A 26,626-nucleotide genomic window follows, 5' to 3' on the forward strand; every position below is an offset into this window, starting at 1 on the left:
AGTATGCTCATCATCCAAACTCTTTCTTGCATTAATATTCATAGAATTATTAGTTCATAACAATTTCAAAAGCAAAAAGGGAACTGGTAAATGTTGATTCTGTAGTCATATCATCAGTCACCAAATGTACTTCAGTGGTATTAGCAGTATGCCATTATGACATTAATTTAATTATTATTATTGTAATCACAATTCATTACGGATCAAAACCATGAGTTTCGTTTCTGCTTCCCACCATCAGAAGGGTGAGCATCAACTATCACTGTAGGGCCATTGTGACAGGCCAAATCTTCAGTTTTAACCTATAAAATATTACCGTCCAACCATGCTTCTTTCTAAAGGAATATTCAAACCCAACATGATTGGCTTTATACCACAGTTCCGGTTTTGTAACAATATACTTACGACAGGTGACCATAACCACCTTTGAATGTACCAACTGTTAAACCTTCAACCTAGTTCATCCATACAGTTGGAGAAACCCCAATTCACGCTGTGATCAATCTCTAGTCAATATGAACACATTTGCATAAACTTTCATTCATACAGTAGGAGAAATCCAATTTACATTGGACGTTTTCTAGTCATTGTAAAATAAAATAATTTAGTTGCTTCCTTGTTCACAAATTCTGGCTTATAATTAATGTACATATTGTAAACTATGTAAATAACACCTAAAGCGCAACTTTTGTAAAAAATTTTTTTAGCATAACACCATTGTATTTAGTATAAGTTCCAATGTTCAATAGATTTAAGACTTGATCTTAAGATTAGTATTAGGCTGAAGATGCCCATAATTAGGGCGAAACATGTTCCTAACTAGTATTTATAATTCATGTAGGATTTAATCACTACAAAATATAATTGTATTGAATAGGTGGACACAGTAATTTTATTCTTGAAAAAATTTTACTTGCTGTATATGCAAGCCGAAATTCCACATCTGGTGATGTTTTGTCACAAATTTTAATATAGGTGGTCTTACAACTGGAGCAAATTGGCACGAGAAATATAAGTTTCACCTCAGACGGAAGTCAGTCTAATAAAAAGATGAGGAAATGTAAAAGAATGGAAGGTCGTGTGCTCTATTTCTAAACCTTTTGATTCTAGTAGGAGACGTTGGGCCTTTTCAGATGCTGTACATATAATTAAGTGCATCAGAAATAATTTTCACTACAAAAGGCAAGTCTATTACAATAATGAAGTTGTGGATTTTAGATTATATCGACAAGTTTTTGAAATGGATAACTGCCATAAATTTGCAGGTTTGAAAGTTTGCCACAAGCTAACGTCTGCGCATATATACCCCACTTCATTTCAGCGCATGAACATGAGACTTGCTTTTCAGTTATATAGTAATTCTGTTGCAAATGGCATAAAGTTTTTTAGACAGATAAACTCGGAGGGATTTGAAGACAGCGAACCGACAGAAACGTTCACAAGGGAATTAAACATCCTAATAGATGTATTAAATACTTATACACCAGCAGGGACTCTTTATAAAGATTCAGTAGGGCATCAATCCTTAATAAAATGGAGAGATAACCTCAGTGGGAAGAATAATACTTTTGCTTCAGAAGGAACTCTTGAATCCCTAAGAGTAACCATTGAGAACACCATACAGGTATCAGAGTATTTAAGGAATAATGGATTCCGATATGTGCTCACAGCCAAATTTAATCAAGATCCACTAGGACGGCACTTTGGTGTACTACGCTCATTCAGTTGTGACAACCATCCTTCAACAATGGATTTTCTGAATTTACACATGTTGCAGTCTATTTATATCCCAACCAAACTGTCAACGGGTAGTAATTGTGAGCCCAAATTTGAACTGACATTGACATCATTAGTCAGTCAAATGAGAACACTGCTAAGAAGACAGAAGAGACAAATAAGGCTGTAGTAGAAAATGCACAAAATAAATTAAGACAAGCACTAGACTTCACTGAGAACATGGATGACCTCTTACCGGACTGGGAGAACAATTTAGGTCTAATTAACAATGATAGCCGCAGTCTTGCAAAGGAGTGTTCGATTTATTATCTATTAGGATATATAGTACGCATTGTATCGAAGGTCAGGCCGATGACCTTCGATGTTAGGCCCCTTAAAACACCAAGCAACCATGTATCCAAGGTCACAAAATGTCAAATGTGTCAGACTGCTTCACAGAAAGCCTACAGAAGAAATATTTGCCGCAGCCCACACATTTATTAGGGCTGTAGCAATAAATACAGCACTGACAGCACTTTCTTCAACCATCCTTCAAGAGCAGTTTATAATGTGTTCAAGTTGAAAGTGTAGTGGAACAAAAACTCTTCTGTGATCATAGTCTATGGGGCAATATATTTTACGAGTGTTTGGGCAGTTTGCACAGCATCATTAATTCGAAAGAATTAGGATGCTGCGATGACCATGTTGCGGACATTATCCCTAGACTTGTTACATTATATGAAATGTCAAACAAGACAGATGAGAAAGGAACTGAAATCTTCTAAGACCACAAAGTCTACCCGGAAGCTATCTAAACTATCTGACAACTGACTTCTTGAATGGTAAACAAAAGCATTATATTTTGCATCCAATAATTGTCTTTTATTCGTATGCTGACTTGCAAGCTCAAGTTCAAATATTGCTGGGAGAGCAGCCTAGAAGAGGAACCGATGAACTAGGGGAGTGATCACACTTCTTCCTTCTACTCGCTATGCTTGAATGCTAACTCCATAGCTTCTTTGTACATGTCATATTTACCTTCACTTTCCAACTGTTCTATTTTGCTGCAGGTTTCTTTAGCATGTTCAGTCTCCCTTCTTAATTCATTATTTTTTTTCTATACATCTATCTTCCTTCTTGAGTATTTACGTTTTTCCATTTTCTCCTTTCTTCCAATTTGTCCATTTCTTCAGTTACCCATTCCTTTCTTATTTTTCTCCTCCGTTTTGTTCCCATAACTTCTTTTGCTGTTTCTTTAAGATTTTCTAAATCTCTCCCATTTTTCATTAACACATCGTCATTCTCAGTTTGTAATCTTTCGACAAGCCTCTCTTCCAACTCTACAACGTTTTTGTTTTCTTTCAAATTTTCAAGGCATATCACTTCATTGCTCTTCTTTATCCTAACTCTTTTTAATTTAATGCACAGTTCTGCAACAACTAGGTTGTGATCAGAACATACTGTATGTCTGCTCCTGGATAACATTTTGCATTTTTTAAACCGTTCCTATATTTTTGTATCATAATATAGTCTATTTGGTACCTTTCATTATACCAGATGTCCAAGTATACCTCTGCTTTTCACTGTTTTCAAGCAATGTATTGCCAATAACAATGTTGTTTCTTTTACAGAAGTAAACTAACATCTGGTCTTTGTCATTTCTAACTCCGAGCCCATATTTCCTAACTATTTTGTCTTCACGTCCTTTAACAACGGCATTCCAATCTCCTATTATCACCACACATGCATTCTTAATTTCTCTTCCACTAATCTCTTCTATTTGGTCGTAACATTCTTGTACCTCCTCTTCTGGGTGTTGACAGGTTGGCATATAAACTTCAATTATTACTAAATCTTTCTGATTGCCTTTCAATCTTTAGCATAATTATTCTCTCATTTACATATTCTCTCTTCAACACTTGAGTCTTTATATCTTTCTTAATTAGTATTCCTACTCCATGTTGTCCACTACAATCAGCACCTGAGTAATGTAGTGTGTATCCTCCACTATCCAGTTCTCCACTATCTCCCCATCTCACTTCACTCATGCCTAGTATGTCAAATTTGTTTTTAGCCATTTCTTGTTTAGCATTTTCCAATTTTCCTTGCTGTAATCAAGTTATTACATTCCATGTACCTATCCTCGAAATCTGTTTACTTTCTCTAGGGCTTTTGCTCATCCTTCCTTCATCTCTATTAGAAAGCCTCGATGTACTCCCCTCCCGTAGATCCGATGAAGGGGAAGTTTTACCTCCAGGGTCTTTTAAACAAAGGTCCATTGCCATGTACTTCTTGGGATGATTTCAGGGGTGATTTCCCGTTGCCTTTCACTGACCTCCCCTTGCTCGGATGTATTTAAATACAGTACTATGTTTTATTTTAATGCATAGCATGTAAAGTTATTATAGGCCTAACAACTTAAAAAATTAAGCTTCATAGAGTTTTGCTATGAACTCTGCTGTATTTTAATGATGCTCTCTGATATCCAGATATTGAGTTATCCAGACCATCCGGCGCTATATTAATCCGGATATCAGTGGTTCTGCTGTACTGGGCAGATCACAAGAACCAAACAGTAAAACTTTAAAGAGAAAGTGAATATTGAATGGCCAATAAATTGAGTGACCAATAAAGTTAATAATAACAATAATAATAATAAAAATAATAATAGGGAAATATGAATTACTAAACCATCAACTTCCCATATGTACAGGCTGCCAACAGTGGGCAAAATGTAAAGCTACAAAGCTGAGAACTGATGTACATTATGATTTATTAACAATATTAACCAATATTAGATTGTTATTGTTGTTGTTCTTTTCATTTCAGCCATCTATGGGCTGCGATTACGCAACTTCCATTGCTTTCTCAAGTTCTTTCTCGTTCCTCTTTCACCGGTATTCCTTCATTCGTCGGCTTGCTCGTGCTCTTTCTTCTGCTGAGAATACTCTATTCTTCCTCGTTTTCTCATCAACTATGTCCTTCACCTCCGCAACTCCTTGCCTGAAGATTTTTCTGTTTGTTATATCTTCTGCCGTGATCCCACACTTTTCTAAATCTCGGTGTACTTCTTTTACCCATGGGACTTGTGTCTTCCTGTTCTACTGGAAGGTGAGGATCCTGTTGGCGAGTCTCTCTGGTCTCTTCCTTTTAATATGTCCGTAGAATATCAATCTCCTCTTTTTCATTGTGGTGGTGATGTTTTCAAATTGTTGGTATAGTTCTTGGTTTGGTCTCATGCGAAATGTAAACTTGTCTGATGATTTTCTGGGTCCAAGAATCTTTCTAAGGAACCTCCTTTCTTTCTTTCTTTCTTTTTTTATTTCTTTTCCAAATCTGAGAGTCACTTCGTGGCTATTGAAGATGTACAATATTATAGGGAAGGATCCACCTTTCAATACTCCGTAGTAAAAAGTAGTTACAGCCTGTTTATTGGGACCGGTTTCAACACATTTCAAGTGTCATCATCAGCCAATTAGCGAAGATCTTAAAACAAATATATTGAACACAGGCAAAATATTAACATTGTATCATATCGTTCAGGTTTGACTATTGTGCTGTAGTGCCTGGTAGGAGACTGACTTAGATTTGTAGGTGTTCTGACATAATCTAAATGCATTGCTGCTTTCTCATTCATGTTTGGAGTCAAAATCTCTCCTAGGTACTTGAATTTTGTATCTCTTTTGATGTCACTGTACTTCGTCCTCATTGTCTTCTCAAAAGATATTGCAATCCTTTTTTTCTGCTGTTTGAGGATTTCAATCTACTTAGTTGCAATTTGCAAATTCTCTGCAAAAAAGACCATATCATCTGCAAATGCGAGGCATCAAATTTAAGCCCAGTTCTCTTATGACCTAATCTAATTCCATTTGGAAAGTTGAACTTGCTCATTTCTTTTCGCCATTCCCTGATAACTTTCTCTAAAACGCAGTTGAACAAAATTGGATAGAGACCATCTCCTTGTCTCAAGCCTGTTTTGATTTCAAAGGGCTCTGACAGTTCTTCTAAAAATTTTACCTGCGATCATGTGTTTTTTAGTGTTTGATGAATCAGGGTGGTTGTCTTATTGTCTATTCCAAATTCCTTAAGCACTTCCATTAGTGTGTCCCGGCCTATGGAGTCATATGCTTTTTTGAAATCCACGAATGTCATCACTTTCTTATCTGCTGCTAATGCAGCTGAAGGTGAGATGGATAGATCGAATCACGAATGAAGAGATACTGAATCGAATTGGTGAGAGGAGATCGATTTGGCTGAATTTGATGAGAAGAAGAGATAGAATGATAGGACACATCTTAAGACAACCAGGACTTGTTCAGTTGGTTTTTGAAGGAAGTGTAGGTGGTAAGAACGGTAGGGGTAGACCACGGTATGAATATGACAAGCATTTTAGAGCAGATGTAGGATGCAATAGTTACGTAGAAATGAAAAGGTTAGCACAGGATAGGATGGCATGGAGGGCTGCATCAAACCAGTCTATGGACTGATGTCTCAAACATCATCATCTGCTGCTAATGTCTTAGTTTTGATTAAGGTCTTGATGGTAAAAATTTGTTCTGCACATGACCACCCTTTTCAAAAGCCAACTTGATATTCTCCTAATTGTTTATCTATATGTGTCCTATCCTATGCTTGAGTGCTATAGAAAGTATCTTTTGGGCTACTGGCAAAATTGATATCCCTCTACAATTATTGACTCGTTTTGTCTCCTTTCTTGTACAGGGGGTGGAAGATAGCCTCCCTCCATTCTTCTGGGATCTCTCCTGTGGACCAGATCTGTTGAAAGAGTGTTTCAAGTTGTTCCGGAAAGCTATCCTTTGCATATTTCAGAAGTTCAGCAACAATTGAGTCCTTGCCAGATGCTTTGTCATTTTTCAAGCTCTTGATGATTTCCTTTATTTCGTTCTTATCTGGCGGGGTTGATTCGTGCGGTGTGCTTTCTGATTTCTGGAATGTCCGTTTTTCTTGAGGTGGATCACAGTTGAGCAGTTCTTTGAAATATATAGCCAGGTGTTCACAGTTCTGTTTGTTGCTCATAATCAGCTTACCTTGATTTTTTTGAAACAAATGTTGGGTGACGAGTAACCTCGAAGTTTTGTCTTAAACGTCTGATAGAATTTCCTGGTATTGTTTTTCTTGAAACTCTCTTCTATCTCTCAGTTGGTCTCTTTCAAACCTTTTGGCATTCTTGAACACCTTTGTTGTCATTTTCCTTTGGATCTTAAATTCTTCTAAGTTCTGTTTGTTGGAGTTCCACGTGTTCCAAGCTTCTGATCGTCTTCGTAGAGCATCTTCACACTCGTCATTCCACCATGGATGTGTCTTCTTCATAGCAAGAAAAATTGTTTCTTTCGCTGCTTCCTGAATCTTTTGAGCCATTTTGTCCCACTCGCAGAACTCAGTGTAGAGTTCTTTCTGATATTGATTTCTTCGCTGATTTTGAGTTCTTCAGTTCTGTACTTCTGTATTCTGAGGGGTTTCTTTCTACGGTTACAAGGTGTGGGCTTCACTTTTATCATTGTTAGATAATGGTCGGAATCAAAATTAGCACCTTTCTGAACTCTGACATTATTTCCTTCGGGCTGGTGGTCGGTACATGGTCAGTTTGGAATTCTCCTAACATGGAGTTAGGTGATCGCCATGTCATCATCCGCTTGGGAGCTCTCTTGAATTGAGTGGACATTATTGTCGTACCAAATGATTCACAAACATCAGTCAGTCTTACGCCATTTCTGTTTGTCCTTTTGTGAGCCGTGTATGTTCCAACAATGTTTCGAAATTTTCTCTCTTTTTCAATCTGAGCATTAAACTCTCCCATCAAGATCTTGACATGTTTTTCTGGGGTTCTTCAAGTTGTGACCAAAATTATTCTACTTTCTCTGGATTCTTTTTGTTATCTTCATTACTTGGAGCATGAGCATTAAAGGTGGAGTACAATTTGTTTACACTTTTGAGAGTTAGTAGACACAGTCTGGGAGATGGAGATCTGAAGTCTACTATAGATTCTGTTACAGAGTTGTGAATAAAGAAGGCTGTCTCAAGTATTAAAACTGGGTTCTTGGTTTTCTCTGACTTCTTAACTTTGATAGCTGCCCGTCCTTTCAGTATTCTGTAGTTTCCAATAGCCGGCACTTCATCTGAAATAAATCTTGTTTGTTGGACCGCTAGAACTTTGATCTTATATTCGAGTACTTTGATCAGTTCCTTTTGTTTACCAACTTTCAAAAGGGTGTTCACATTGAGTGTGCCAAAGAAATGCTTCTCTTTCGTTCTGAGTTTGTGGGGTGATGGATCCTCCGACTGATCCAAACATGATGGCGTAGGGCCCCCAGAATCCTTTGCCCTACTTGAACCAGAACTCTGGCCCCGGATTAAACCAGCTGGGGTACTAGATTCCGTACGTTTTGTCATCATGTTAGTTGCGTAGTTTCAGGTTTGGGGGGTAGGGTAGAACCCCATCCAAAGGTAAAACCAAGTTGGTGAGACCTGGAGTTATAGAACAGCCATCCCTAACATGGAATTCGACGCTGACCAGGAAGCCGCCCAATTCGGGAACAGTCGCGCATGGGTTTTAAGCCGCTTTTCTCTTCAGGGTGTGTTCCCTTAGGTTCTTCCGCTCTCTATGCCGTTGGGAAATTCCTCTTCCGCCGCTGAGACCGTTGACCAGTTTTACCTAGTAACCCTAGGTAAGGGGCCCTATAACAGGGTGCTACCATCCGGAGCCAGATGAACCCTGGTTTTTTTACGAGGTTGATACTCCTCTCGCTCCTCCCTCGTCGCTTGCAAAATGAGGCCCCGGGCTTGCGACTGGCAATGGCGGAATTGTTTTTGTTGTTGTTGTTGTTGTTATTATTATTATTATTATTATTATTATTATTATTATTATTATTATTATTATTATTATTATTATTATTATTATTATTATTATTTGTATTATATTTATGTATTTATTATTAATATGTCAACAGTAAAACCAATATTAGTTTTACAAAATTGTAGAATTTGAAATGGCATGGTTAACTTGATTATTATTATTATTATTATTATTATTATTATTATTATTATTATTTTTCCTTCCAGTTGAGTCCTAATGCTGACTTTTCATGTATGGCTCTTGGAGGTTTGGAGCACACAGACTTTGACTTGAATTTGGCTCCTCTTGATATCAGAAGCCTTAGCCAGGGCCAGTCTATGTCTATTCCTCCTCCTCCTCCTCCACATCCCCAAACACGGCCTCTGCAACCAGAGGCAATGTCCAGTCGGCGCCTCAATATGCAGCAGCCTAATCACCAGGTAAGAGAATAGCTTTATTTCTGAATTTACTTCAAACTGAGAAATTTTAATTACTATACATACCTGTAAAAAATGAACTCAAGTTAACACTGAAAAAGAATATTGTATATCAAACCATTAAACATAATTTTAATGTGTATTTGAGTTATCTCATAAAAAGGGCAATAGTTCACAAAGGGGGGTCAGATAGGAAAAATGAAATCGAGGATACTGACTTAAGTGGAAGCAATGCCAGACTCATGTAATGGAACTGTAGTCACCAACCCATGCTCTTAAGCTGAGAGTCCTTGGTCTCCCTTTGAGTCGCCTCTTGCGGCAGGCAGGGGATACCGTGGATGTTATTCTGCCGCTCCTTCCCAGAAGGGTTACATGGTCAAAAATGGAGCTGGAATAAACATGTGACAGTGGAGGGGTTAAGGCATTCCCCTACAGAACACATCATTAATATGCAGGCCGAACCTCCAATTGCATAACAGTATGGGCAAGCCCCACTACCTACTGTGACACATACCTTCCAGAATTCTCACGAGACAGGCAGGGGGCTTACGTCAGCTAGAAAGGCTAGGATATAAAAGACCAAGTTCAGGAACCACCCTTTTAGTGAGATTGCTGCCTGGGAGACTGATTACCTTGGATCGAGGAGGGGTATTTCAGTCGCCCTAACAAAGAATACTGCAATGTATTCGAAACATTGGCAAACTGTACAGCACGATTCAACCTGGAAAATAAACTAATTTCACTTACAACAATCCAGACATTTACCAGGTTTCGAACCCTCTAAAAAAGCAACACACTTGCATAGCCTTTAGAACAAATAACACCAACCAAAAATTATCTTTCAATCACAACAGAAGTCAATTCAAATAACATTTACTAAGGTTCAGGCATTTACAGACTCACTTGCACCCAAAGTGGCATCTCGTACATTGGGCAAACTGGCTGCAGCTTTCACACTAGATACTTACAACATTATAATGCCTCCAAACAAAACAAACAGCCATGAGCTCACATGAAAGAAGCAGGTCATCAGTTCACTACTATAGATCAAGACCTCACTATTATTAAAAATGTAGGTGACGGGAAATTAATGAATGAATTAGAAAACATCTATATATATTTTTAGACCAATATTACAACAAAAATTTAATCTTTCAACGATATTATTAAAGTCAAAAACCCTTTATACAAGATTTTACCAAAATTGTTGCAGTCGGGGAAACCATAAACATAAAACATAATAAACAACCTAAATTATCATCTTCTAGGACCCCTCCCACTGTAAAAAACAAAAACTCCCTCCCCATTCGCCCCCACAAGCCAACCGCATCTAGTGGCACATAAACTTATCGCCCCGCCCAACCCACCCACACCTCCACACCCTCACCCACCAATCTCGCATTGATATAACACTAGAAGCGCAAATGTCAGTCATTCGAATACTACCATGGCAACTAATTAACATTACAACAGTTGAAAATATAAGTGAAATTACACAACATATTTTCTTCAACTCGCCTCATCTTGAAGCAAATTAACATCACAACTGTCAGAGGGGTAAGTAATTTCACACACATAGTTTTTTCTTCATTCTCTCCTCCTTTAATTTTATTCCTTAACATTTCACTCTCCTCTTGTTTCAGACATAACACCAAAAGCTCTATTCAACCTCGTACATTTTCCTTTCGACTTTTAATATAAGAAGCTACAACCACGTCTACCTGCTAATATAAATTTAGCTACGTTTTTGACGGGTACTTGTTCGTACTCTTAAGTGCCGCAAGAAGTTTGCAGTCCTATCTTTTCACATAAGATTAACAACTTCAACAGACAAGCAACTTTGGATTTTAATTTAACCACCAGTAAGAGTGACTTTTATCCTAAATATTAAGCTATTATAAGCTCCTTACGCCATCTCCAGAATAAGGCACCATATTTACCAGATTTCATTTCAATGCAGTAATTTACGTATTTATTTTGAACTTTTAACTCGCTACTTGTTACCACTTTTAAAAACATTTGTAAAATCTGTAATAAGGATTGATTATAAGAATTTGTCATAAGGGTGCCAACAGGCGTAGCCGTGTTGAAACACCGGATCCCGCGAGATCTCCGAAGTTAAGCAACATTGGGCGTGGTCAAGATTTGGATGGGTTGCCACGTGCTGTTGGTGGGGGGTAAGGGAATGGAGGAGCGGAAAAGAACTGGCCAACCTACCGCACGTAAACTCCAGCTCAGGCACACCTCTGCGGAGGTTCGGACCTGCCTTCCGGCAGAATACACCGTTACCTTTGTCATAAGAGTACTTATAACTACTGTCTTGCATTTGCCGGTCTTTTTTAGACATTTGTACCTATAACAGTATCTTCTTATTTATGTTTTAGACCTTCGTTAAAAACTACGAATAAGACCCATCAGAATCCTGATTTTTCATTCTTTCAGGTATTAGATTTTTAGGCTGATGCCCTCATTATGGGCGAAACATTTCCCTGTATCTAATATGTTAAGATCTATTTCTTAAATTTAAATAAAAATCTTATGTATTGAATACGTGGAATTTGTAATCTAGTATTATTCTTTGACTTTAAGTACATTTCAATACGGACCATAACATGAGATTTGTAACATGTAAGTGGTATGTTCTGAGCTGTCAGTGGAGAGATGGTGTGGAATGACATCAGTAAACTCATAGGTTTGAGTGGTGTCTTTAAACGTAGGAAAGATCACAATATGAAGATCAAGTTGGAATTCAAGAGGGCAAATTGGGGCAAATATTTGTTTAAAGGAAGGGGAGTTAGGGATTGGAATGACTTACCAAGGATGATGCTCAATAAATTTCCAATTTCTTTGCAATCATTTAAGGAATGGCTAGGAAAACAACAGATAGGGAATCTTCCACCAGTGCGACTGCCCTAAATGCAGATCATTAGTGATTGATTGATTGATTCAGTTATTCACAAATTATACAGAAATAAGTCGTCAACAGTTTAAGATGCTGACATTCTGTTTTCACTTTCATTAATGGTATTAAGGGGTTCTTACTTGAACATGCAGTACTTTTCCAGGCTTTTGTCGAAATTTATTTGCTTACACATTTCCATATGAGAACGTTATTTCATGCAATAACTGCTTATTGTATACTGTCAGGACGTCGCACAGATCGCAGCACAGGAGAATCTGTGACTTCAGTCTCGAGCGAGAGTGTTGCCCATCACTAGTATTAACAGTTCCTGGACCACACTCCCCGCAAAATTGCGGCCCAACAAAGCACCTTGATTGTGTATTCACAACGGTTGGTCTCAGTGCCAACATGCTGCATAGACGTTTTAACTTGACACCGAAACCTCAGTGATCCTCTATTCTTTAGGAACTGTATTTTCAACCTCTGTTATACTATTTTTGGAGTGTGTGGCATTCAAGGGACTCCAGCAAGCCAAACCCCTTTATTGCACCATATGTATATATGTATATTGTTTGACATAATGTTGGCAACAGCACAGATTTTTCAATGGAACTCCAACGAGTCTAAGCCCCATATTGTACCATATGTATATATCTTAATAGTAATATTATATTAGAATAAGGCATTCTTGTTAAATTAGTTTTAGTAATGTTTACATACTATCGCTATTAAGCATGTTCACCAACAGCTGATGATGACCTTTTTACAGGTCGAAACCGGTACTGTTTCAATGTGATAACTTTAAACATTTTGTAATAAAGTATTGATTAGGTGGAAATCTCATTCTTCATACTTGCATTCTCGATAGCTGCAGTCGCTTAAGTGCGGCCAGTATCCAGTATTCGGGAGATAGTAGGTTCAAACCCCACTGTCGGTAGCCCTGAAGATGGTTTTCCGTGGTTTCCCATTTTCACATCAGGCAAATGCTGGGGCTGTACCTTAATTAAGGCCACGGCCGCTTCCTTCCCACTCCTAGCCACTTCCTCTCCTATCGTCGCCATAAGACCTATCTGTGTCAGTGCGACGTAAAGCAGCTAGCAAAAAAAAAAAAAACAGTTCCTGGACAAGAAAAGAAAATTCTACAAATGGCTAGGAAGGGACAAAATACTCTCTAAAAGAAGTGATGTATAAAGAGTAAGAAATTACCAAATTTTGTGTGCAATTTGATCAGTGATACCCTGCATGTCAAGGCTTCTAACTTCCGCTACCTCAGCTTTTGCTTAACAACTGATGGTGATACTCTCACAGCTGATAAACTTCTTGTCTTTGCTGCTTGGATGAAGTGGTGCCAAGTTACTAGTGTCCTTGGTGACAGGAAAATCTTCCTGTACCTCATGTTTAAGATCTGCATAATTGTCCACCAATGACAAAGATTCATTAGCGGAAGCTTCACACGATGGAGATGCGAATGCTAAAGGGTCACCTGGGAGACGCCCAGCTTGACTGTGTCAGAAACGAGACCATACAGAGCACCTTCAAATCTCTCCCATTTTGAAAAAAAATGGAAGTGAGGTGGTTTGGTATGGTAATTCGGTCAGAACAGGTGCTGAAACAGTTGCACAACAGGCACTTGCTTTCAACCTAGATGGAACATGTCAAGGTTGACTGAGGAAGCTTATGTCAAGAAGTGAGAGCCAGAGGAGTATGCTTCACTGATTCTGCAGACTGGAGTAAATGAGCTGCAGAAAGGAAAAACCTTCCCTTTGACGGGAATAACAATTTATCGTTCAGTGTGGGTATTGATTATTTTCCTAATGTAGCTTTCAAATCTGTTTTTCAGTACTATTCTGAAACTGTGGTAAGTTCAATATTTTTGGAATACTATTGATGAGTAAATAAGGTAATGTTGAGAATAGCTTTTCATGGTGTTGGTAATGAATTCAGTTCAATGTCCTCAGCTGGGCTTTGTGGATCACACAGTTGAGGAACTGGCCTTCTGACCCCAACTTGGTAGGTTTGATCCTGGCTCAGTCCGGTGGTATTTGAATGTGCTCATGTGGGTAGATTTACTGGCACGTAAAAGAACTCCTGCGGGACTAAATTCCGGCACCTCGGCGTTTCCAAAAACCCTAAAAGAGGAGTTAGTGGCTGTCAGGCTAATAACATTATTATTCCTTATCAATGTCCTCAGTTTTGGTGGTTTGGAAATGGCCTCTGAGGCTAGTATTGGGGGTTGAGAGTACTCTCACGTGAATGGGAGTTAATTCTTTTTTTATTCCCCCCCCCCCCCCTTCTCCTCTGCTGAAGTAGTACTCAGAACAATGATCCTCTAGATATCTTCACTTTCTTCTTTTTTGAGTTATTACATAAACAATTGACTGTTTTTTGGTTCTATCAGAGTTACAGAAAGAAATTAATGATGGAACCTTGCAAGTGATGCACTCTACAGCATTGCCTTTAGTACTAAATGTTAATACTGGTAAACACCTTTGTTAATGTTTCAGGTTGTACCATCTTCATATAATCCCTTGAATGTGAAGGATATGTCAAACGATTCCGGGTTTCTTTCTGGCTCATCTGTATCTCTATATTCGTCGCCGAACCAAACTCAACAGGAGCCTGGTATGTAATGTGCACAGTTTATCTATCTTAATACATTTTTCTTTAATTAGCTGTTTACCAGCTGTTATTTAAAAAAACCAGTTGATGGATGTTTTAATTTTGTTTTTCAGACCCTGTCATGTATGGCCAGGGTTTGCCTAATGATCAGCAGATGTTCAACTATGTTCAGCTGCTGAACAACACAAACAAATTAAACTTGGGCTCAGAATCTGATGGACTGGACGCTGGAGCTGGTTATAACATCCCACCACAAGGCACTTCCTTAGATGCATTGTCAATGAATCTTGCAGCCAATAATATGGATAAGGTATGCGACTGCTTGGATTTGATTTGTCTTAAAATTTTCCATTGTCCAATTCTTTTACATTGTGCAGGTATATTGATTTAACAATTGGCAGTCTCTTGGTTTTAAATGTTTTTTGTTGTATGTAATCAGAATTTTTTATTAAAATATTTAAAGAGATGTTTAAACCTGCAATATGAAAAGTACTTTTCTTAATTTCTTTACTATGGTTGTTTTTATTTGTTGTTGAAGTCTTCCCAGCAAAGAAGAAGAATGCATAATGAAGTTGAGACTTCAGCAATTCTATGGCACCACCTGAAACTAGAAAGCTGTCAGACTTCCCCATTTTATATCAGCTGTCTTTCTGTCCTGAATTATAAATCACTGTAAATAGAACCAAACATTGCTGTGTGTATTTGAACAGTGAAATGAAAAGACTTCATTATTGGGGTGATGATCTAGACATTCGGCCCCTTTAAACAACAAGCAAACTTAATAAATTGGTATATGGGTTGGTAATGTGCCATTTAACCTGTTGGCGAGTGCACCAAAGGACAGTCAATAGATTGAGCACGGCATTTGCCGTTTGGTTCCACGTGAGGGAGCTTTTGTTATTTTAAGCTAATGCTGAGAACTTAAGTGCTTACTGGCATAATGACATGTGGCAGCTTTTTTTGGAACTTTTTCAGTTATTCAAATAGTGTCGCTGTATAAATCCTAATTCTGGATGGTGGTGGTCTCTGACGGGCATGCGAATACTCACCACAGTGTAACAGTTTGGCACACCGTTAGCCTACAGGTTACAGCCTAGTGTTAAGATTGCTCCTGATGTGGATAGTTGTTTGTGCTCTTTGTAGCTGTACATAGTTTTGGTTTTTGTAAATATAACTGAATATATTTCTGACAACTGCTTGAGAAATACTTTACTGCTAAAAACAACGGAAGGAATGTTGCACACCCGATTGGAGGTGGGACACAAGATCTGTTACGCATCGAAGGTCGCCATTTTATGAGACCACTCCCACAAAGTGAATCAAAGAAGCATAAACTTATCAGGCAATGCTGTGTGTGCAAACGAACTACCCGATCAGGACAGAAGAGGAAAGAAACAAGCTATGAGTGTTCAACGTGTGAGTTGGCTCCCTGCATAAATCCTTGCTTTGAACAGTATCATACATTTAAAAAGTTTTGAAATGACAGTGTTTTCTCGTTTCAAAATGTGTTTACATGTGTCTCAAAAGTCTATCAAAGTTGTAATAAATAAGTTTATTGTAATATTTAGAAATTTCTTACTCCCCAGAGGTTGTTTACCAGTCAAATACGTACTCTGATGCGGCAGTCATTATTGCACGGTCTATGCATGCTGTGCACACTCGTCAAGAGGTTAATATTGTATTGGACTTCATCCTTTGGAAAATAAGGAATTTATTTTTTGTACAAGTTGCTTGTGGGGGCAGTAACCCCTTTTATTGAGAATCTTGAGAAGAACATATTTCAAGTTAAGTGAACCGATCGGCTTCCTAATCTGTTCACACAGAATGTTATTTATGACAATGAATTTTATATTTTTGCTATGTTTCATTGCTAAGAAGCAGGTTATATATATTAAGACATATTCTTCAGCTAAGTCAGCAAAGTAGTCCAGGCAACATTTTTTTTTTTTTTTCAAAAATCTTCCTCCACTCGGAGGCTGCCAAAGACAAAGAATACACAAACAATTTCATTCAAAAATAAAAAATAAATAAATTATGTCTCAGTCTGGTGAGTATAAGTGGTGTCTGAGTATAAAGAGAACTCCTGAGCGCTTTCAGCCTCCAGTCGATGAACTCCTTGGTACTGATGTTAAAGGTCTTCATCAGTTCTTTTCACCTTTGTAAAGTGAAGTTCATCCGTTCTATCGTCTTCTTAGGGATTGTCCCTCTTGCACCGATCATGAGACCCCTCACTTCTATGTCGTCCAGTTCATATTTATTCTTATAATACAACGCTGTAGGCAGGTAGATAGACTTCTTTTCTCGGTCCACTTCGCCTGGTTGGTCGGAGTGTGTTACAGATCTTATTGTGGGGTCAATTATATATCCTCTTTCTTCCCTTTAATTGCGATCATATCAATCCTTCTCATTCTGCCATTTACTCCAATGCTATGGACTTTCTCATGCACTTGAAATCCTTTCTCATGGAGCGTCGGTGCTATGGATGATCTGATGTTGTGATGTCTAGTGTTTCGAAGAGCTTCACCGAAGGCACAGGAACCCAAGACATGAGGTAATGTTTCAGTCTCGGTACGTCTTCTGCAGCGGTTATCATCAAGGGACGTTCCTGGTACAGCTCTTACAGGTGCAACGTTACATGCAATTTTCAGCGCATCTCTCCACTCCGTGCTAGAAAGGCCATCGTGTTTTCTAACCCAGCGATTTGCAGGAGGGAACTCCTTGTACAGACGTGCACATTAATGGTGTCCCGACATAAAAAATCAACACTGCCCCACTCCAGTACTGAAAAGAAGGGGAGAGAGTGAAGTGATAGTGTTGAAGGCACAATGACTCACCTTCTCGCTTAACGCATTGCTGCATGGACTGCATGCAGACAGCCCGCTACAAGACTTCGTTGTGATCTACTACTTGCTTTACGTCGCACCGACACAGATAGGTCTTACGGCGACGATGGGACAGGGAAGGGCTAGGAGTGGGAAGGAAGCGGCCGTGGCCTTAATTAAGGTACAGCCCCAGCATTTGCCTGGTGTGAAAATGGGAAACCACGGAAAACCATCTTCAGGGCTGCCGACAGTGGGGTTCGAACCTACTGTCTCCCGATTACTGGATACTGGCCGCACTTAAGCGACTGCAGCTATCGAGCTCGGTCGTTGTGATCGAAATGGGCACAGTGGCGGATGTATTGAAGTACAGCATTAGGTTACCTACTCGTCCGGCCCCGCGGTGTACGGGTCAACGCGTCCGGCCGCCCCGGGTTCGATTCCCGTTCGGGTCAGTGGGTTTTAATTGTAAATTATTATATCCTTGGCCTGGGGACTGCGTGTTTGTGTCGTCCTTAACGTTTCTCACATTCAACACTCAACACTTCCGCAAATCCAATTACATGCAGGTTCATATATTGTGCAAGTAGGGGCAAAAGAACTCTATGGGTCGACGCCCCGAACAAATAACATTTTAACATAAAAAAAATTAAAAAGTAACCTACTTTGTTAAATACAGTATTAAGAGGTAAAGGAGGTTTTTAACCGAAAATATTTTATACTAGTTATGAATATTTTGTAGCTGCGTTATATCGGGTCTACCAATCCTTCTTCACCTCGTTCTTGCCATATTTCTATCCATCCCCAAACTGTCTTAAGACTGCATGGTATTGCTTGTGCTATTGGTTGGGGGACCATGTGAGCCTCCCACATGCCAATAGTACGGTCTCGATTCACCTGTGATAGGATATGAGCCATCTTATTTCAATGTTACAGTATAACGCCGGAATACACACACTACCTGTTCACTCCCTTCCCCTCCTTTTCAGTACTGGAGTGGCCTTCAACACTATCCCTTTACTCTCTCCCCTCCTTTTCAGTAGTGGAGTGGGGCAGTGTTGATTGTTTATGTCGGGACACCATTAATGTGCGTGCGTGTACACACACACTCCCTGACCTTTACTACTCAACTGGCACCATTTCTCAAATTCAGATTCTCGTAATTTATTTCTGAGTTTCTTGGTGTCATACTCTCCGTACCTGTTCTTCATATCTTCAGTTTTACCATTTACATTTAACTCAGTTAAGCATCTGTTAATTTCTTCATCTAGGTTTCTAGTGGCTTCAGTATATTGGTTCCCCTCCCATTTCAAAATGTTGCAGCTGTTTATATTCTGAATCAAGGCTTCCCAGCTTGCTCTAAAAACACCTAACCCTTTGTACCAGTTTTTTCTGAGTAAATCGTAGAATCCTGAGTGTCAGTAGGAAGGGATAAGATCTCCTTTAGTGTACTCTTAACAAGTTTATCAGCATCTCCCCAAAATCGCCGTGGTATTATACCTGCAGGAACGCAGAGGAACTGGTAAGTCAATGTAGGGCAAATTGAAGAATTTAGAATTGAAAATTTCTGATCTGGATAAAGCCAGGGACAGGATGATAACGAGATAAGTTTCTGCTGAAGGATTGTCATTGATTGCTTGGAATCAAATAACTTAGTATCTGCATAATTTACCCCTAAGTATTTGACACATTCGTTCCTCGAAATACATTTAATCTCCATACCTTCTTGGACTGTAAGCCTTTCGCTTATTTCTCCTATACTGATATTAATAACTTTAGATTTTTCAGGGTTTGTTAGACCAATTTCACAAAACCTTTGTAAAGCTGCTTTCGCCAGTTAAACTGCAGAGTCTCGGTTTTTCCCTACAATAACCGTATCATCTGCGAAGCTTAATATTGTTAAAGGTTGCAGTCCATTGGCAAGAGAATAACAATGCAAGTTACATAGTTCTTTTTCACCAATTTCTCGAAAAATGTGATCTGTTGTGAGATTGTATGAAACTGGCGACAATGGGGATCCTTGCATTATGCCACGGCATAAATTAATGGGATTCGTTTTCTTGAAATTGGCCTGGATCCGAGTTGTATTATTCTCCTGAAGCTTGCTAATTATATTGCTCAGCTTGCTTGGCGCAGTTGATGTAGCTAACGTTTTCCTTGAGTGTAAATGGCCCACGTTGTCGAAAGACTTGCTTATTCACAGCAATTATAATATTTCTTATCCACCTATTCAATATAAATCACCTTTATTGGTGTTTACACTTACATACAATTAATTCTTCTAAGGGACGTGTTCACCTTGGTGCTGTTTTTATAGAAAAACATTTATTACTGTTTTAAAGACGAAGATTCAATAATAGTTTCAGACACTATGTTTTGAATGGACATTGTGATAATTTTAAATGTTCATGTTATCACATTTTTGAAGTGTTTTAATGTTTTTTTTTAGATGTAATGTAATTTGGTTTTTAGACTACTGTAATTTTAATTTTGACTATTTTCTTTTTAATATGTTTACGACTGTTCACGAACATCATTTTAAGATTAAAATTAATGGCTGAAGATGCCCTTTATAAGAGCGAAATGTGTCCGTTAGAAGAATTACAGTGAAACCTTGGAATGCGAGTAACTTGCTCTACGAGCGTTGCAAGACAGGCAAACATTTTAAATACATTGTAACTTGATAAGCGAGTGAGGTTCTGCAATGCGAGCGTCACGTGTGCCTATGTTTTCCCCTCCCCCGTTCGTTTGTTGAATGGATGAACAAGGTCTTTGGTCCTGTAGTGAAGAAATACCTCTCAGAAAATAATCTGCCACTTAGTCTTGCTGGTTATGGACAATGTTCCTGCTCATCCTCCAGGCCTTGAACGACTTACTGGAGGAATTCAAGTTCGTTACGGTTAACCCCTCAGCGTCGCAGCCGTTTAAAGAGCTTCCTACCCTGCGGCCGGATGAGATTTCAACTACACGCGACTGAAATACATTGATTCACTTAAAGCGTTACTACTAGTATAAGAGTAGCCCGATATTCACAAAATTTGGAATTCCTTATGGTAGAACTATGTACATGAAGATAATTACATAATTGTTTCACATTTCCTTAGTAATTTAGTTCCGTGTGATAGAGTTCGAAGCACTCTTCGAGACAGAGACCCAAGGCACACTCCTGGCAGCAGTACACCGATGCCTTCTTTTCACCGTGTTTTGAACACGCGATATAACGTCTCTGAGGTTTGGATTTCTCACTCTTGGGAGCTAATTTCCTGATAAAACGTATTTCCTGCAACCTTAGAACTGTATTATCTGATGCGCGCCGGCCTTGAATATTTCGTTTCCCGCCCGAGAAGAGTATTTTGTACTACATAAACAAACCTTCCATCAACTGAAACTGATAAGATAACTGCTTAGAGGTGTATCGGTACTGGCGTACCGGTACGCGTCACCTATTCTCCGAATAGAGCAGTGACAACCTGCTCCAGGATCCTCTTCTCTACCGGTCCACTGCTACTGTGACAGTGTTGCGATGCGACTCGCAGTTTGCTGCTACCGGTCCACTGCTACTGTGACAGTCTTGCGCTGTGACTCGCAGTTTCCTGCTACTGGTCCACTGCTGTCTGCTACTGTGACCAAACTGTGGCGGTCTTGCGCTGCGACTCGCAGTTTGCTGTACCGGGAAGTGTTGTTACTGCTATTCGCAAACAGTCCAGTGACACAGCCGTCGTCGTCCCGTACCGTTAGGGAGGTTGTGACAAGAACAGGAGGGAGACATACCTTTATGGAGTTCAATATTTCATGTGAACGAAAGAAATCCACAGTAATCTACTTCAGCATTAAAACGTTTCTACAAATAATAATAATAATAATAATAATAATAATAATAATAATTTTAATAATATTATTGTGATTATTATTAATGACTGTTTTTCTTAACATAATTAAAATATAGTTAAACGTCACTTTTAATACTATAACTAATCATTTAATCTGACGAATACCGAGCTTGATAGCTGCAGTCGCTTAAGTGCGGCCAGTGTCTAGTAATCGGGAGATAGCGGGTTCGAGTCCCACTGTCGGCAGCCTTGAAGATGGTTTTTCGTGGTTTCCAATTTTCACACCAGGCAAATGCCGGGGCTGTACCATAATTAAGGCCACGGCCACTTCCTTCCAACTCCTAGGCCTTTCTTATCCCATCGTCGCCATAAGACCTATCTGTGTCAGTGCGACGTAAAAAAAAAAAAAAATCTGGCGAATATGATCAATGAACATTTTAAATTCACAACACTGAATACAGTACTTTTTAAAACGTCAGATATTTCAAAATGATCATCGGCGATTTCTAAACAACGTTATGTCATTCACATGTCAGAATCTTAGGGAAGAATTGCACACAAAATATTATCATTTTCCTAGTTGGGAAGTAACTGGGTAAAAGTAATCGGATTACTTGTAACGATTACATTTAAAAAATTACTTGTAATCGTTACTTTTTCCAAAAGGTCTACTTATAATTTACTTCTTGAAATAAAATTGTGCCGGGCGGAGTAGCTTGGTCGGTACAGCGCTGGCCTTCGGACCCCAACTTAGCAGGTTCGATCCTGGCTCAGTCGGGTGGTATTTGAAGGTGCTCAAATACGTCAGCCTCGTATCGGTAGATTTAGAGGCACGTAAAGGAACTCATGCGGGACCAAATTTCGGCATCTCCGAAAATCGTAATAGTAGTTAGTGGGACGTAAAACAAATAATATTATTAGTAGATTTGCTGGCAAGTTAAAGAACTCCTGCAGAACAAAATTCCGGCACCTCGGCGTCTCCAAAAACCGTAAATGTACTTATTAGGACGTAAAGCAAATAACATTATTATGTGTGGATTTATTATGAAGATAAAAAATATTTTCGATACTTTCAACCTACCACCAGTGTGCCATTATCGAATCAGCTAAGACAGGCGTGATCATGACATAATCGAAGAACAGAGCAAATCGTGCATCCGCTGACTACGTAAGCCTACAGTAGTATGCTATGTTCCTCAGCTCTATCTGTGGCTGGACCGGTTTGTCACTGGACCGACAACATGTCACTGCTCCAGTCGTATCACTGGAGCAGTTGGAGCAGTGACACATTATTTCTGGACCGTCACACCTCTATAAACTGCTCAATGTTTGTCCCTGTGACTTGTCTAAATATTATTGGAGAATGTAGGAATCATAATTCACTGTTGAAAAACTTCCCTTTGACCTGTATGCGTATCTATAGTCTCCTACACGAAATTTCCAAGTACTGGTTCCTCCTCATCGTCACTCTCATCATTTACCACTGCATCGGCCACAGCCACATCATCTATTTAATTATCACTACTGCTAATACTGCCACTACTACTTCCGACTAAACTTTCATTTGAATTACACAATATTTCAAGCACGCTACTCTCAGCAGGAGCTAGCCATTGAGCGCGGTACGTCACACAAGCTGATGAAGCTGCGGCGGGACCGAAAGCGGCAGGTAGAAACTGAATGAGGGGAATAACATTTATGACGAATCAAACCAACTCGATACATATTTCAGATTAAAAGGTCGATACATCGTCTTTCAAACGAGATATATACCATGCACAACTGCTTCTCGTGTCGTATGACAGAAAGCAGCACTAACTGATGCCTACACAGAGCGCTCGTGGAGAGTTACGAAAAGACTACAAGCTGAGAAATAAAGACAAATATAATAAATAAACCGCACTCTTAATACAAAATTAGAGCAAAGAACGTCACACGAAAAGACAAACTTCTCAGATCATCCTTCCTTTATTTTATTCTGTGGGAAAGAATGAAGCAAACGAACTATTAAAAAAGCAGGGATTGGTGCTCAGACATAATTGACAAATACTTATCCTTGCAAAAGCAACTACACTTTAACGATTTTCAATTCTTATTTAGAACACTGATAAACCCGAAAATGTCTTCTTGGAAACAAAACAATTTGCATATCCATAACACCAAAACTCTTCGGGCTATAGCCGTAAATGCGAAACCATGTATGGGTCTATACCACGTATAGAGGTCGGCGGCTACGGAAGAAAAGGGGGTCTATACCACGTATAGAGGTCGGCGCTGAGGGGTTTTCTTCCTCCTAACACTACTCCACTACTCCAACCTATGGATCAGCAAGTCATTTCGAACTTCAAGAAGCTATACACCAAAGCACTATTTCAGCGATGCTTTGAAGTGACCGAAGAAACAAACCTTACCCTTACAATTACAATTCCAGTGAGCCAACAGATAGCAGTGATTCCGTTAGTGAAATTCATGCTACACATCATCATTTCCCCATCGTGAACTGCTTGAAGATCAGCGATAAAGCCTGGGATGGGGTCACCAAGAGAACTCACACTTCCGCTTGGGGAAATCTGTGGCCTCGCTGTGTTCTTGGATGTGACTTTGAGGGGATTGTTGGTGACAATGAGCCGCCGATTGTCGATGAAATTGTGTCCTTAGGGTAGATTATGGGGCTGGAGGTGAATGACGTGGACATTCAAGAACTGGTTGAAGAACATAGCCAGGAACTATCTACCAATGAACTGATGGACCTGCATCGCGAACAACAGGAGGAAGTTATGGAGATCTCATCCAGGGAAGAGGAGAGGAAAAGTCAGTGGAAACTCTCACTTCAACTGAGATTCGTGAAATGTGGGAAATGGTACAAAATTTTGTAGAAAAACATCACCCGAATAAGGCTGTAGCAGTGCGAGCGATGACTAAGTTCAATGACAATGTAATGTCACATTTTCGTGAAATCCTCAAGAAGAGGCAAAAGCAACAATCATTTGACAGGTTTCTCGCTAAAGTTGCACGAAAAGAAAACAATTCCAGTGAGCCAACAGATAGCAGTGATTCCGTTAGTGAAATTCGTGCTACACATTATCTCTCGTCTCCGTCACACCAACAATGATTCTATTGTAAGGAAAAGTGCACTTTAATTTGTTTTTTGTTATATTTTGTTTTAGAAATGGTATTAGAATACATATTTTTGTGTTGTGGACGAATCATTTGCGTTTAAATTGTTTCTTATGGGAAAACTTGCTTTGATATACGAGCACTTTGGATTGCAAGCATGATGCCGGAACGAATCACGCTCGCAATCCAAGGTTCCACTGTAATTGTATGAAAGTTTAAACGCCAATTAAGGTGATTTGTATTGAATAGGTGGATCAGAAATACTTCTTATTATAATTGCTGTGAATAACATCATTCAATACGGAACAACCATGAGGATTATGACCTGTAATAGCCTTGCTTATGTCTAGGAAGACCAGAGTAACATCTTGTTTGTTGTATTTTGCTGAGTTTAACACAGATCTGAGTAAAGCGGTGTTTATGATGGTGCCAGGTGATTTGATGTATCCTCTTTGATGTTCGCTAAATTGGATGTAACTCCTTAATCTTGCGCAAAGACCTACTCGATGACACAATGAAGAACTGAACATACAGTGATTAGCCTCCAGTCTGACAGTTCTGTTGGATCTCCATTTTTAGGTAGCAAAATGGTGCGCGCCTTCGTGAACAGTAATGGAACATGCCCTGTCTGTAACATTATCGTAGCAATTTTAGCTGTGATAGTTGATGCCATATCATCTTTCATAGCACTGACTAGAACTCTGTCGTGTCCGGCTGACGTGTCCACAGCCATTCATTTCATAGCCAGGATTACCTCGTCCTTGTGGACCGTTACATCGAAGGTTTAGTCTTGTACAGCACGTTCCCTTTCAGTCAGCAGGTCTTAGTAATGTTTGTGTTTGCAGTTGTTAGATGTGGCAAAAATAGATGAAAATGATTCTCAATATCCTTAATATCAGCCATGCAGTGAGTCATTTGGTCGTTCAGAGTGTTTCTGATGGCTGTTCTTCGCTGGTTGTAATAGAAAAACCGCATTTCTTCATATCGATAATTATTACGTCTCTTTTCTTTTTTTCTTTTTGTTGCTCTCTGCGGATTTTAGTGTTGCCTGAAGTTCTCTGTAGCTTTGCATCTCTCTTCATTTTTCTTGCCTCAAAATATTTTTTTGCCAGGTGTTTAGGACCTGGTAGGAGATGTATGGATTCGGCTAAGAAAACAGCGAATTCATCGAGAGACTTGTCAAACTGATCTGTGCTCATTTCATAAGAAAAATGTCCACTGGTTCAAGCTCTTCTTATATTCGTCTATTCGTCCCACCGGTTTTCTACTCTCATTTTGAGAGCGAAATTCTTCGTTATTGCATTTTTCATCACCTTGTGAAGCGGCAGAGTGGTTTATGGTAGGCTGTCTCTGTACTGTTATTTTGCGGTGGATATCAGGATGAGATCGACTTACGTGCGTATTGAGTTTTATGTAGTGTTTGCTGCAGTGGGGACAGGGTAATCGTGGTTTTCAATTTAAGCTTAAATAATTTTGGGAGCTTGCAATATAATCAACAACACTTGAAGAATCTGCTGCTTCATTACTGGCTTTCACGAATTCCGTCTCCATGTCATAAAATGTAATACGATGTTGTTAACAAGCTCTGCGATTTGTTAATTTGGTTTTCCTTTTCAGCTTATGCTCTTATAATTAACTACCAAGTCTGTATGATTAAACTGAGATTAATATAACACTAAACGTAGACTGTAATACAACCACCGGGCGCGCAGACAATGCACATTCCCTAACCTTAAGATTTGTTACGATATATCGTATGGTTGTACAAGTACACAAAAGTTTACAAATAATCAAATGGAAATATCCAAATTTGAGAACCATTCCAGAGCACATGGTGTCACTTCATGTAGAGTCTTCAGACCACTGTTAAATGCACGAAGTGGACACTTCTGAACAATGTGTTGTATGGTTTGGTCCTCCACTCCAGTCACAGGCAGCAGATGTATGGAAACCCCATTTCTTTAAGGTGTGACCACACCTCCCTTGACCCATTCTAATGCGGTTCAGCTTCGACCAGGTTTGGCGTGGTAGTTAGAATCCCTCTACCTTCTTTGTAGGATCTTCAACCAGGTGGGCATTATTAGGTGGTTGTTCATTCCAACGTTGTTGCCACTTGTAGGTCATGTCGAAAGAATTGATACCTTCTAAATCAACCCAGGGTGGCTTGCGTGATTTCAAACGTGTTCTTGGTGGATCTTGCAGGGCATCATACAAGGGAGAGTTCTTCTGAGGTGATCTTCTAGAGCAAGCTTACCTTAGCTTCTTTCCTCCTTAGATCTTGCGGAGTGATATTAGCTAGGACTGGTAGCCATTGTGTGGGATTAGATCTAACA

General features: G+C 39.3%; 2 protein-coding genes across 3 annotated transcripts in view; one reads left to right on the forward strand and one right to left on the reverse strand.

The window, feature by feature from the left end:
* Positions 1–26,626, reverse strand: part of Rheb (Ras homolog enriched in brain) — a 328,978-nt gene that overhangs the window by 167,803 nt on the left and 134,549 nt on the right. The window lies entirely within an intron of this gene.
* LOC136884481 (uncharacterized) overlaps positions 1–26,626 on the forward strand; it is a 116,781-nt gene that overhangs the window by 61,923 nt on the left and 28,232 nt on the right. For both annotated transcript variants that reach the window (XM_067156680.2, XM_067156679.2), the window contains exons 5-7: positions 8,797–9,009; positions 14,413–14,530; positions 14,641–14,837. In XM_067156680.2, coding sequence (XP_067012781.2) covers positions 8,797–9,009; positions 14,413–14,530; positions 14,641–14,837 — 528 coding nt within the window. The remainder of the gene's footprint in view (positions 1–8,796; positions 9,010–14,412; positions 14,531–14,640; positions 14,838–26,626) is intronic.

This window comes from Anabrus simplex, chromosome 12 (assembly GCF_040414725.1).
Source record: "Anabrus simplex isolate iqAnaSimp1 chromosome 12, ASM4041472v1, whole genome shotgun sequence".
NCBI lineage: Eukaryota > Metazoa > Arthropoda > Insecta > Orthoptera > Tettigoniidae > Anabrus > Anabrus simplex.